The sequence below is a fragment of the Haliotis cracherodii genome, unplaced genomic scaffold, assembly GCF_022045235.1.
Source record: "Haliotis cracherodii isolate W230 unplaced genomic scaffold, xgHalCrac1.p SCAF_12, whole genome shotgun sequence".
Classification (NCBI taxonomy): Eukaryota; Metazoa; Mollusca; class Gastropoda; order Lepetellida; family Haliotidae; genus Haliotis; species Haliotis cracherodii.
Genome location: NW_027266267.1, coordinates 4,524,620 through 4,538,292, shown reverse-complemented (window position 1 = coordinate 4,538,292; position 13,673 = coordinate 4,524,620). Strand labels below are relative to the sequence as shown.

At 38.3% G+C, this 13,673-nt stretch overlaps 1 protein-coding gene across 1 annotated transcript; it reads right to left on the bottom strand.

The window, feature by feature from the left end:
• Positions 1–983: 983 nt before the first annotated feature.
• On the bottom strand, positions 984–3,884 carry LOC139457455 (uncharacterized protein KIAA1958-like). Its single transcript, XM_071238844.1, has 7 exons — positions 3,852–3,884; positions 3,358–3,645; positions 2,724–2,918; positions 2,303–2,510; positions 1,786–2,012; positions 1,500–1,609; positions 984–1,295 (listed from the first exon to the last, which is right to left on the bottom strand). Exons 2-7 carry the CDS (start codon positions 3,590–3,592, stop codon positions 984–986), a joined length of 1,287 nt encoding a protein of 428 aa, XP_071094945.1. The 5' UTR covers positions 3,593–3,645; positions 3,852–3,884.
• Positions 3,885–13,673: the final 9,789 nt, after the last annotated feature.

The following is a 13,673-nucleotide window of genomic DNA, read 5'->3' as shown; positions in this document are numbered from 1 at the left end:
TGATTAATCTGCCACGATTAGAACGAGGCTTTGCCGAGTTCTAATCGTGGCAGATTAATCACGAGTGTGTAGATTTTTCGGTAACAACCGAACACAGTGGTTAATCCTTTTTCTCCCATAACAATACGCCATAAAATATCGAGCTCGTAGTTGAAGATTTCCTGTGTTCAGTAACCACTCGGGATTCCCCCGAGCCTCGTTTTCAAATATGCCCAGTAATACAACTGCACCGAAATCAAGTAAATAGGCTCTAGCGACGACAATCCACAGGAGTCTTCCCGTAACAGGCAAGGCACTTGTTTGCATTCATTTTACGGGCTTTGTTAATTATTAAAAGATGATGGAGTAACGTTTTGAGAATTATTAATGTGACTTGATATCTATAAATGGGTTTGGATTAGAGTCTACCCGGCCAATAACTATTTGTATTCATCTCGTCGCGACTATCAGTCCCAATGCGCAACACTAAATAGGTCCACCTTCGAGTGTATGTAAACACGTCATACGTTTATTTGTCCGCTGGAAACTAATGTTATAAACCCAAATAAGAGGAAATTAAATTATTTTTGTTGTTGTAAAATATTGATAACGAAAAACAAGGGCTCAAGGAACTGTCAGCAGGATTTATCAGGCTAGATTCTATAAATACCAACTCAGGCAACTGATCAGCTGATTATTGCTAGGTGAATCTTCTCAACTCCATGAAAGAATTGAAATATTTGTAAACGAATTTTGCTCTTTAAACTAATTTCACAGTGAATAATTCAATATTTGACTTTTGAACATACTATTTACCATCACAACACCAAAAATGTTACTAAATGAGTTGTCTAATTTTCCCACATTTGAGAATGACAAGAAACAATGAATTTGACAAGCACAATAGTTTATTGTGTGTGAAACATAAAGACATAGGGTATATGTAAACAATAAAATATCATTTCAACAGTTATCAAATATTTACAACATTTAATACATTGTCTTTAATACTGTTGATTCTGAAAATAATTAACTGTGATGTTGTATGTGCCCCCATATATATTGTTGAACATTCCCTGCACGGGATCTACACCCCTGGAGACATTGACTGTGTGGCTCTCCCTCTGCTCAGAACTTGTTCTGGACATCTGGCTGGACACCATGGTGCTCACAGGATCTGGTATGGGGCTCACAGGACCTTGTGTGCTTTTGGGTCTTTTTGCTTGTCCACCAATAATCTTAGATATGGTTCTATGTTGGTTGCTGTTCAGTGAACTGTAGTCATTTAGGCTTTGCACATTCTTGTGGCCAGATATCTGCAATCAATAAGCTTAATAAATAATACATTTTTATGAGATATGGGGTATGTCAATTTCATTCCTAAAATTTAGTTATAAGTATTTTCTTTGTATCACGTTGACATAAAGAAGTTGCACAGATCTTTACAAGTTTTCAAACATTGAAATTTGATTTTTTAACTTTGAATATTCACTGATTTAGCACTTAGTGAAGCTCCTAACCTGCATCACTTGGTTGCTAGGAACACCAGCATCACACAACTTTTGGACAACATATTTTCTCGCACTATGGTTGGTCAACCTTTTGGCTTGTGGTCCTCCATCTGTCAAACCTGAATCATAACGGTTTATTCGAAAACTTTATTACATTTGTTATATTAAATCTGCATTTAGTAATTAAGTCAAGTTATCATCACTGTAGTGTAAACATTATCATGTATTGATGTGAACAATTTACATGTTCTCTTATTATATTGATATTTAGATCATATAGTTCAACATATATTACCTGCTGCTTTCGCCATAGATTTCATGAAGGAACCCAACTTGTTGATCCCTACTGGCTGTCCCCTGAACCACTTCTTGGACTTATTCATGTCTGTACAAGTTGATATATAAAAGGGATCAGTTTCCTTCATGTAGTGTGTTGGCCTCAATTCTGAATACTTTTTGAACATCCTTACAGGACAACGTTCTGGGTTCTCCTTGGTAGCCCACATCTTTGGCTCAACTTGTCTGTAAGACAAACTCATGATAGATAGAAATAGTGAAAGTATCTTTCACATCATTGATGATCTATTTTACTGATTAATTACAAAATTATTTGTGTAAGGTCACTCATTATAATTCATAAGAGTTACATTTCTTTCATCCATAAAACATACCAGAAGATGATTTCAAATTACATTGAAATCAATTTTATTGAAGTATATTTTAAACAATTGAATATTTTGGTTTTGTTGCACATTAAGTTGTATTTATATAATATTCATACTCACAAATCATCACCAATTTATTTTCCTTACCTGATATTATTTGGATCTGCTCCACCTCTTGTTTTTGTAGATCGCTCACAGAAGGCGACATAATCGTCGCCATTACCGTCCTGCTTCAGTTTCAAATCGCCCCACTTCATATCATGGTGCTCCTGCACTCCTCTCATACCAAAGTATATGGTATTGTTAAACCATACAGTGTGCAGGAGCGCCTCCGGTGTGTGTGATCCCAGTTGACCTGAAGAGAGAGGGAGACTTTATATCAGTAAAGAGAACACCTGCCAATTATACATTACCTACAGACCTTTTATAACATACATGTGAAGAGCACCACTTCGCTCGCTACAAAAGTTTTAGCTGTTTTCATATGTTTTTTCATAGCTAAAGAACTAATTGTCACAGAATATTTGGATGTTAAGAGCTGAATAAATTGATCATAACATGGATTTACCTGATGAGTAAAGCCTGTCAACTTCATCCTCTGTGAGGCAATCCGCTTTACGAGGTCTGTTTCCTCTCCCACTTCTTTTCAGTTCCATTTGTTTGGAAGCAATGACCATATTAAGTTGGGCAAACTCCTCGCTCCTAATGAGACAGTAGGCGTAATTGTGTTCCCTCAGATGTCGGTTAAATGATGATAACATTCCTGTAAGTAAAATGTCTTTAAGAACTTGAAGATAAGCATGCTTCATACTTTTAGTAATAAGCAGACTGTTCTAAATAATAATTTGATATTAAGTGTATTATCCTAATGTAGAATAAACCAAAATTAAAATCATCATAACAATATATTTAAATTTAGATTTGTATAATTACTTTGAAATTTAAGATGTTCAAATATTATGTGTCATCTATTAAACTAACTGTAATCAGATTGTTCCTAATTTTGGAATATATACTATACATTGCTATCAGAATGACAGTAAGTGAATGATGTGGATGTTTACCAAAATATTAAACTTCAATTTCTTTATCATGTTTGTTAACATCTGTGAATGTAATAGTGAAAAGTTGCCAATCTGAGGCCCATGTTTTTGTAATATTGGATATTACTTTAATAATGTTTCTAAAGTGCGTAATTTTACCTTTAAGGGATGATGGTTCATAGTTTTCACCGTTACTTTTCCTGGCATCCATAAAAAACTTGCAAAGGTGACTGTTAAGTCTGTGTGGAGGGATGGATTGAAGGGGTCTTGTTTCACCTCTATTTTTCTCTAACCACTTGGCAAGTGTTGTCATGTTTGAATTAGTTTTCTTGGCGGTGTTCTTATTTTCTTGTGCCTTGATGAATTGCTGAATTTCCTCCTGGCTACATGACATCCAGTTGTTGAACTCTTCATCAAACTCATCATCTGAACCATCTAGTCTAACATCTACAAATAAACAACATGAGATTTAATAACAGTTATTCATCGATTTATGTGTGTATATTTTATTGTATATGTTTATACTTGTGGTAAGTCATGGTTAGGTACTCGGCAAGCCTCGTTCCTATGGCTAAGTTCTCGGCAAGCCTCGAACCCAACCAAAAAAACAAATTTTTCAGAATTTCCAAAAAAAAATTATATCATAATTTTACCTCTGAATGGAGAACTCTCTCTTGATCTTTTCTTTGACCCATTCCTTTCTTTCACTCGTGAGTTTCTACCTAAAATAATAGTATGAAATTATTTTTTCACTGCTACCTATAAGAAATCAAAATAGTTAAGAAAAAATATAAATACATATATTACTTTCTTGAGTTTTCAGAGATCAAGGTACTTATAACTTAATACATTCAAGTTTAAATGTGGTAATGTTGTTGTTTTTTTATTAAAGAAATGAGCTTCATAATTTTCCTGAAATTGTATGTTTCAATTATTGAAGTCTTCAAGGTAAAAAAAGACCCCAAATAAATATAGGCCCAAATAGATGAATTATATTGATCTGGATAAACTCTACCTGTTGTAAGGGGAGACAACTGCTGTGGTTGCAGTACACCCTGGTCGTGCGCTGTACGGTCCGGCAAAGTATGATCGTTTCCTTCATTAAAATGAAGTATTGCGTTAGATACAAATTATTTGAGTCTTTATTTTCTTGAAATATGAAGTTTATGTCTCTATTATTGTCAAATAACTATGAAATATGCTTTGGACGCTGGGTTACACAAACGATCGATCGGCTCCATATCAACACTTCGTTTATAACGTGACATTGCTTATGTGTTTGATGGTTAATTTTTTAAAATACCAAAAGCAATATGGTAGTTTATTAGTATTTTTACATAAATTAATTAAGTATTTCATTAGCTGTTTTATTATCATTGAAAACGCCCAGTGAAGAATCTACCGGAATGGCTCACCTGGTCCCGTAATATCGAAGCGGTATCTTGCTTCGGTCACCGTCTTCCCATTCTGCGACTTAATCTCGTACATCGGGAAGCCGAAATTCTCAGATACATCTCCGCATATCACACCCCTTCCTCCTCCACAAATTTTCACTTGATCACCAACTTTCGGTGATTGAAACATCGTCACTACGGTGGGGCCTAATGTTTTGACAGCTGAGTATTTCCTGCACCAGACGACCTCGGGAATCCCCGATTCGAAAATAGTGCCGGAATTTATTTTTAGACAGCCAATCAAAACACGATGACACAGCTCTCCACTCTCAGCCAGCCAATCAGATTGCGTAAATAAAAATAAACCACTACGAATAAACCACTGCTGGCGATTGGAGATCAAGCCCTGTTATGGGAGAAAAGCATAGTCACCTTTTACGGCATGAATAGGTTGATGAAGACCTATTCTACCCCTGATCTTCAAGTTTATTTCATATGAAGCTACACCTTTGAAACATATGATCATCGTGTATTGTCGTATGCACAGGCACCATTTGACATGAATGCTATGACCTGATTTGCAGACATTTCCAAGCATGAAATACAAAGGTTGATACCCATTAAATACTTGATCACAGAGCATTTCCAGTGCATTTCTCTTTATTGTAATAGGTGCTGATATTTCCAAGTCCCTTCTAAGTTTACAGAGTTTGAAATATGGACACTTCTTCAGGTTGAGCATCATGTGTAAATTGTAAATGTTCAAATGTTTTCAAGCCTTATAAAGTGAGGTATCATTCCGGATATCAAGGGTGTGTATTTCAATTGTTGCTATATGCTCATATTACCGGTATGCAATGATCATATTCCCCAACATTTGAAATATTGCGTTCACGTTGCTATATTTTCTCATATACTGATACCTTTGCCATCAAGGCTCACATGACCTCTTTCACGTTCTATGTGTAAACCTATGTATCCACTAGTGCATACGCTACACGTGTAGCTCATGAAAACAGTGGGTCAAATTTGGCCAAAACGGTCAGTATGTCCCTACGCGGCCGAGCATGAGAAAACAACGAAAACTGAACAGTGACAAGTATAACCACGAAATATATTAAGAGTGTTGCATTCCGGACACATTTCTTCTAAAAAATAAACTTATTTCATATACCAACTTTGTGAATTGCATATCATATTGATAATGTGCAACATAATTCACTGTGAGTGTAATCAGACATGAGACAGAAACAGTATAAGACATGGTATATGCATAATTTGTATGAATTATGTTTAATACTGTATTAAAGTATTGTACACGCTTCATTTACAAGGTGAGGTGAGGTGAAATTGGGTTTAACATCGCGGCCAAGATTATTGCACTTATATAGCGACTTGCATGCACGTGTGTGTGTGTGTGGCTGCTTGTACTAGTCCGGACTGAGGCCGATTTATAGTTCTAGCACACTGAGATACCATGCCGCAGTTTAACATGAATACCCCACTCAGGCACAGTATACTGACTCCGAGCCGAACAGTCCTTGTTTTAGCCCCTTAATGCCGAGCGCCAGGTAACAACAAGTACCATATTTTAACGTCTTTTGGTATGACGCGGCCGGGGATCAAACCCCGGACCATCCGTTCTCCGGGCGGACGCTCTACCACTAGACCACGGAGGCCGTCCTTCATTTACAACATTAATGTAGCTTCAGTTCGGTATGTCTATCAAAATGTAAACACAACGAACGAATTAAGAATTAGAGGAAAGGGAAAAGTGTATGACCAAGAAATATATTTTCTTATGACATACAAGAACAGTGTACCTATGTTGCCATGTTGCGTTTTAGACACAATTATTCTGTGAATAGTAAACTATTATTGAACGGTTTAGGAGAACTGCTTGTACTCGTCCGGACTAATGGCGGGTTTTTTCATGCTAGCCCACTGACTTACCTGACAACAAGTATCATCTTTCAACGTATTTTGGTGTAACGCGAACATACCGAACCAGACAGGAGCTCTTTCCACTAGACCATGATGACGAAATCTTAAGGGCAGATTTAGTATTGCCAAAAGTGTTATACCTATTTCAGATATGATGTGATGAAATGTTTTTATGACAACAGTCATAGTTTTAGTCTTTGTTTTCCTCGTTCTAAATGATTTTTTATATAATACCCTTCCATGTGTGTCTATGTTAATTCGATAATATGAGTGAAAGGTACATGTTCCCTGTATCAATAATCTCTGTTATTGCGTTCTTTTTTCACACATGAGACGAATCTATCACTGGAACATAACACCCTTCAGAATCAAGTTAACTGAAACATTATTCCTATCGCCTTCCAATCTAGTATATTTATACTATATATAGAATGCATTGTATTTTGTTCAGCTATATGCTGCAATATTGTATTGTTGAGGGCCGTGTCCATAACATATCACCACATTTATACTCTGTAAAAATGTTTAAGATGTAAGACAGGTGCTTTGGATTAATGTTTTGCCATAGTCAACTGACTAAATACCTCTGCATACATGCTGTTCATTTGCATCCTTAATTGTACAAAGCTGGGTATGATGTGTGGCTTTCAAGTTTGTTCGTGTCAGAAAGTAAATAATAGTAGAAACTCGAGAAAAGTTCGCTATAGTATTCAACTGAAAATGAAGACTGACGTTTACATATGGACATCACAGCACCCAACCATAAATAAGCTATCATATTATTGCACCAATCTCGGCGACTTATTCAATTACAGAAGATTGTGTAAGACTATGAATTTTCCTGTACAAGACTAAACAAAATTAGTCCACCTTAAATTAACACTGATAACCCATATTCTAGGTGGCTATACATATGTGGGGGCGGAGATCATGTGTATGTTTATGTTTATTATATTTTATGACCTGCGCCATTAATGTAATAAATTTGGGAAACACTGTCCCTTCGTCTGTTGTATGTTGTATGTTTTACGCGCACTAGGCAGACAAGCTATGTTATACACACACATTATATTCTGTTCAATAGGGCATTAAATCTAATACACACCAACAGTTTGTTTGTCAACAGGAAGTGTATGAGTCAGGTCGCTGCTTTTAACAGTATTCCTGCTAAAATATATACGCATGCTAGGCATAATGCTACAGCCAAAATCAACCCACATCTGTACACACACAGCATACAGTACTACCATTTAGGTTGTTGAAATTCGCTGGGTTCATGGTCATGTTGATATCGTAGCCATTACTGTCACAGTGTGTGGATATCTAGTTGTCGTCCTTGAAACTTATGCTAACTAACATCTGATAGAATGTTGCGAAGCATCTAGGAAAATAACATAAGGACGGTTATAGAAATTAGCAAGTTCAGTTTTCGGAGACAGATACAGATACATACCACACACATGGAGTCCTCCGGCCACAACGTAAAACAGAAACATAGTCACCAGCGTGTTGAGTTCACACTGACAGATTTCAGTTTCTGGGGTGATTTGCGGGGAATACGTCCTTACAGCTAGTTTCACTTGATCATATTTCCCTATCAAACGAATTTTATCTTCAGTTCACTAAAACAGAAGTGAAAATAAGGAAGAAAATATATGGATGTCAACTTCTTCATTATGAGGAACACAACGTTTCGGAGTATACGCTTATTCCTTCATCAGGTGAATGAATGCCATGAGGCAGAGAGCATATATATGTACATGTAAGGACAACAAAACTAATAAGATAACAAAAGGTGGAAACTAACAAAGGAAGCCGTCAGATGATTGGCGCTGATAGGTAATTAGCAATAGACAATGGAAGCCAACAGTTAAGTAATTGTACCTAAGTAATTGGTAGTGGACACTGGGAAATGGGGGGTGATAGGTGTAAGAATGGACATAGCAAGGGGCAAATTGAAGCCCCTCCGATACAAGGTGTAATATGCAACAATAGATATCACATCATCCACATGGGTCTGGTGACATAGTGGGTCAGATATCAACAGAGTTACAGCTGGTGGTGACAATACACCAGGCCGCCGTGGAAGGGGGAATTCGCCTTCATATAAAGGGATACGACTCAATAATCTTTCTTTCTCATGTGGTTTCAGAAAGGACAGTGTCTGCTTGGGGTTTAAGTGAGTGCGTGACTGAGTGAATATAGTTAATCGCCCCTTTGAAGGGTATTTCAATTGTTTTATGGCAGTGTATTTTGTTGTTTGACAATGATCATAACTGTGTTACATTGTTTTTTTGGTTGATATTCGGGAGACGCTCATTGCATTGTGTTTGGGCAGTGACCAGTCGTCAGGAAGTTACAATATTTAGATGCTAGTGTGGTGTATAAACCGCCGACGGTGATAGTATCGTATAGAAACATGTGGAAAGTTCTGTAATGTTCTATTGCTGCTTGACTGGTGAGGGCACGGTATGGAAACTTCCAGTAGCTTGTTAGGCTATGTATACTAGTATATAGTACAGGAGGGTTTACGTATCTCTCACACATTTCATCACATCAAGACCAGCTTTGGTACCAGGATCGCTTGATCTTCATGTGAGAATCGCTCCTCATCCCTGATCCCCAGCCCATCCCATATCGGTAAGTTTACTGCTGTCGTCGCTGGGTGAATATATATTATTATCACTGACTTTTGCTATCGCCACTGTATTTTTTTATTTGATACTGATCACTGCCACCTTAATATTTATTGCCATTAAATATTGCACTACCACTGTATTGTGTACTGCCATTGTAATTGCAGTAACTTGTATTGATTTGTAAACTTAAAACTTGTAAGTCCTGTAATACATTTGTTGGTTGTTTGTTGGTTTTACAATTCATTCCACAGGTGCTCTATCGTGTTCAAATTCGGGGGTGTGGAGGGACAGGGGAGAATATCAAGGTTGTTGTTGTGTAGAGAGGCTCTTGTGATACAAGTTGTATGCGGTATGCTGCCCTGGATAATAAACAACCTGTCCTGCTATGATGGGAGACAGCCGCCCACATCATAACGCTATCCAAACAAAACCTGTCCTCTTCCTGTACGCAGTTTCTGGCGTAACGTTCTCCCCGACGTCTATCGACCCGTGCTCTTCCTTCACACGTTCTATCTCAGGTCCAACGAAACTAGGCTCATCAAAATTCAAGAACAGATGATCATGTCATAAGACACAGACACAGACTTGGCTTCTGGAATGCTATCTGGTGTGACATGTGTATCGAAATAACATTCGTCATTAGCAAGGTGGAACTCTTAGAATTAACCTGAGGCCTAAAAGGCTAAAGACATGGGTATTAAGTCTCCACGGGAAGATGGGTTAAAGATAGTAAACGCAATGTTGAAATACGACATGATAAACACAAAGCAAAGATCAGATCTCGTGATTAAGCTTCTTTTCTCGTGAATTGGCACCAGTTCCCAAGTCCATGTTCAGCGACGCTGGAAAAGTGAGAGTATGCAAGGCAAGGTCCACGATGAAACGTATTTAAGAAGGACCAGTCTCATCTTGTCATAAAGACAACAGCCTTGATTATTGATGGACCAGTCCTAGATTATTATCTATGTTTCAAAGCTAACAGTATATCAAAACTGAAAGTTGGGCATGTGAACTTGGTATTTGACTACCACAACGACTGCAGCACTAAGGATGTCACAATGAGGGAAGAACAACAATACCAGCAGTAGAGTTTATCACAAGAAGGTTTAAACAATCTTACCTTCCCAGAAGGCTATCCTCACAATCAATGAAACCAACCATGCGTTGACAAATCTGATGTCACATGACCTCCTTATTGAAGATGATCTGCTTCATGTTCACACCAAAGAACACAAACTTGTCATTAAAGGAGAGAATAATGTCCCACTTGAAGTCTTCCACGGTATCATATCAGCAGACATGACACTGCCACAACTCATAAAGAAGCTGACAAAATAACTGTCCAACAAACAATTTAAGTTGTAGCAGATGGATTCCATCCAGTGACTGCTCTGTGACCGACATATTCCTACGGCCGTTACATTTCTACTTCTTGCAGAATATCAAGGTACAGGTATTCATGGAGTCACCTGTCCCGGGGCTCACTGTCATTGAGATTGGAGCGTCTGTTTCCAAAACTGAACCTATCGTTCTGGACCTCCTTCAGCACTTGCATTGATTGGTTGTGATACAACAGCATCATGTTTGGGGATTGTTAAAGGAAAAGTGGTCAAGGCATTACAAGATGGTCACTGTCTCTCACTGCTTGGAGATCCTACAGCAGATTTACTCTGAATCTCTTTACGAGCAGCTCAATTCATTGTCAGATATCAGTGCCATTGAGAACATATTGTTTGGATACCGATCAACACCCCATCACGTGACTGGGGTCACACCTTACAACGTAATGATAAAGACACAAGTCAGAGCCAAGCTTGATCTTGTGACGAAGCAGTCTGAAACAAAAGAGGAAGAAGTGATTAATACCAGGATTCACATAGAAAGTAAATCAGAGAGCCAGAATACGAAACACTGTAATATCAAGGTGGGAGAATACGTGCTGTTACGACAGAAGAAACAGAAGAAACTGGCAACACCTTGTGAACCAGCATTTTACAATGTCAGTGTAAAAGGATCAACAGTGAGTGAGTGAGTGAGTGAGTGAGTGAGTGAGTGAGTGAGTGAGTTTGAGATATGCTGGCCTCTGGGCGGTCGGGTAGCCTAGTGGTTAAAACGTTAGCTCGTCACGCCGAAGACCCGGGTTCGAATCCCGACGTGGGTACAATGTGTGAAGCCCATTTCTGGTGTCCCCCGCCGTGATATTGTTGGAATATTGCTAAAAGCGGCGTTAAACCAAGCTCACTCACTCACTCACACCACAAGGTTCCCAGAGGGCTTTACGGAAAAATACAGCTCATGTTATTATCAAGGCTTTGGTAAAGCTCTCCACCACGCTTGGTTTGCCTGGGATTATTCATTCAGATCAGTGCTTTAATGTTCATGTCTGATGTTTTCCAACAGGCTATGCTTCAGTTGGGCATAACTCACATAACGTCTAGTGCACGTCATCCTGAATCCCAGGGAACTTTAGAGAGGTGTCATTAGACTCGTAAGAATATGATGAGGTCTTACTGTTTGGGAGATGGGAGACTGAAGAGGATTGGGATGAAGGCATTTATGTGTTGTGTGCCGTGAGGGAATCAGCTCAGAAGTCCGTTGATTTTAGTCCTTTTGACCTTGTCTTTGGCTGTAAAGCACTTGAAAGAGCATTTGCTTGGTAGAAGGTTTCACATGAGCTCGAGTTTGTTGGAGTATGTGTCATCATGTCGGGCTCGACTTTCAAAAGCTTGTGAAGTTGCTGGGAATAACTTGTAAGGATTCCAAGACAAAATAAAAGAGAAATGTCAGTCTCAGTGTTTTTGCCAATCCCTGGTCAACCTTGACGAGCTAGGTACCACGGTACGTATGTTTGTGTCAGAAGCGTCAGGACCCGTGAAGATCCAGGTTAAAGAAGAATCTGCCACTGTTTCTTCTGTGGATATTGTACCAGATTGTGAAACTGACAAGAATTGTGACTTTGTCATATTTCATGGCATTGTTGACTATGCTAGCCCTAAACTAAACAATTCTGAAGTTTTAGCTAACGTGGATGCTGTGTTCGGTCATATCACAGGCCACGGCCATCCTTCTCAAGCACAGGTGGAAGAAATTTCAAAATTCCAAGTGCTACAAAATAAAAAGAAACTAAGGAGGTTTCTTCGATTTGCTGGTTAATACCGCAAATATTGTTTGCGTAAAAAAATAAATTTGTTTGGGACAGCAATTGTCAGCTTGCTTTTGAGAAAAGTAAAGCCATTGTTATCAATTCTTCTGTTCTCTCGGTACCAAACTTTCACATTGTCAGTAGATGCTAGTAACATTAGTGATGGATCTGTCCTGTTGCAGGAAGATGCATCAGGCTTTGATCATCCTGTTGGTTAGTATTCACGAAAATTTGACAGTATGTTATTGTACGTTAACAACGACCACGAGTCGTTTATTCTTATGTGACATATCAACATTATGTACACCATGACGTTGATAAAATGTACAAGCTTTGAAAATAGTTACCTTAATTTTAATAATGATGACTCCCTGAAGAGAATTCTACCTCAGAATGTCTTTCAAGTCCATTTTATGAACAGGTTTGTAAGGTTTGGTATTTCCTACGTATTTTCACAATCCTTACGTCGATTATATGTACCTTTTCTCCCAATACCGATTGCCATATGAAAAGATCATTCGGCCACTACATATATCTGCGTACCCCAGCTATATCTGTGTGGAACAACTCATTCCACACTTCCCACTTAAAAATAGCGTCATCCAATTACAACGTCTTCCTGTTGCAAGCGTAGGTTCGAATCTCCAGAAATGACGTCAATGTGTTGAAGTGAAATAAACCACGCTTCCTCTTCGTTGTTCTTGTACAGTTTGATACATATGTATCAGTCTTATCGATATTTAGATCCCTCTTTTTGAAATATTGTCTCGCAGTTTTTTGCCAAAGCTCAGGCGTACATGCTATTGAAAACAAGTATTATTATATTTTGCAAAATGATGATTATAGAAATGACGATTCGATAACGTATAAAAACTTAAAAGCACGCGGTCTCTCCAATGTTTGTTCTCAGCCGTGACGCCCTACTCGTTTCAATTTCCGTGCGTGACTAAATGTGTTTATATCAAGGAAGTAGCCCTAAAAAACTAACGTCGTCCAATATGTGACGTCATCAAGTTGCGAGCGCATATTCGAATCTCCAGAAAAAACGTCATGACATAAACCACGTTTCGTTCTACATTGTTCTGTGCGATTTATGACGTCTCATATTACTGAATAAACGTGTCTGTCCCCCAAAATATACTATACTGAAATCGTCACCAACTGCAGAAGAATTACATTATGTGCAATGTCGATCTTCTGTAGGTACACCACACTGTCGGTAATAGATAAGTTTTGATTAGATGCTCGGAATTTTAGGATCGTACAATTAACCGTGAAAAGGAAGCCCTGAAGAGATTACACTAGCGTGGTAAATCATCTATGGTGGATGCACTAACGATTACGCCACTTATACCA

Excerpts from the sequence above, each read along its gene's own strand:
- LOC139457455 (XM_071238844.1), bottom strand. The coding sequence starts at position 3,592 with ATGTCATGTAGCCAGGAGGAAATTCAGCAATTCATCAAGGCACAAGAA. Across the intron at positions 2,013-2,302 it reads GCAGATCCAAATAATATCAG|ACAAGTTGAGCCAAAGATGT; the intron begins GTAAGGAAAATA and ends TTTGTCTTACAG. Across the intron at positions 1,610-1,785 it reads ATCTATGGCGAAAGCAGCAG|GTTTGACAGATGGAGGACCA; the intron begins GTAATATATGTT and ends GTTATGATTCAG.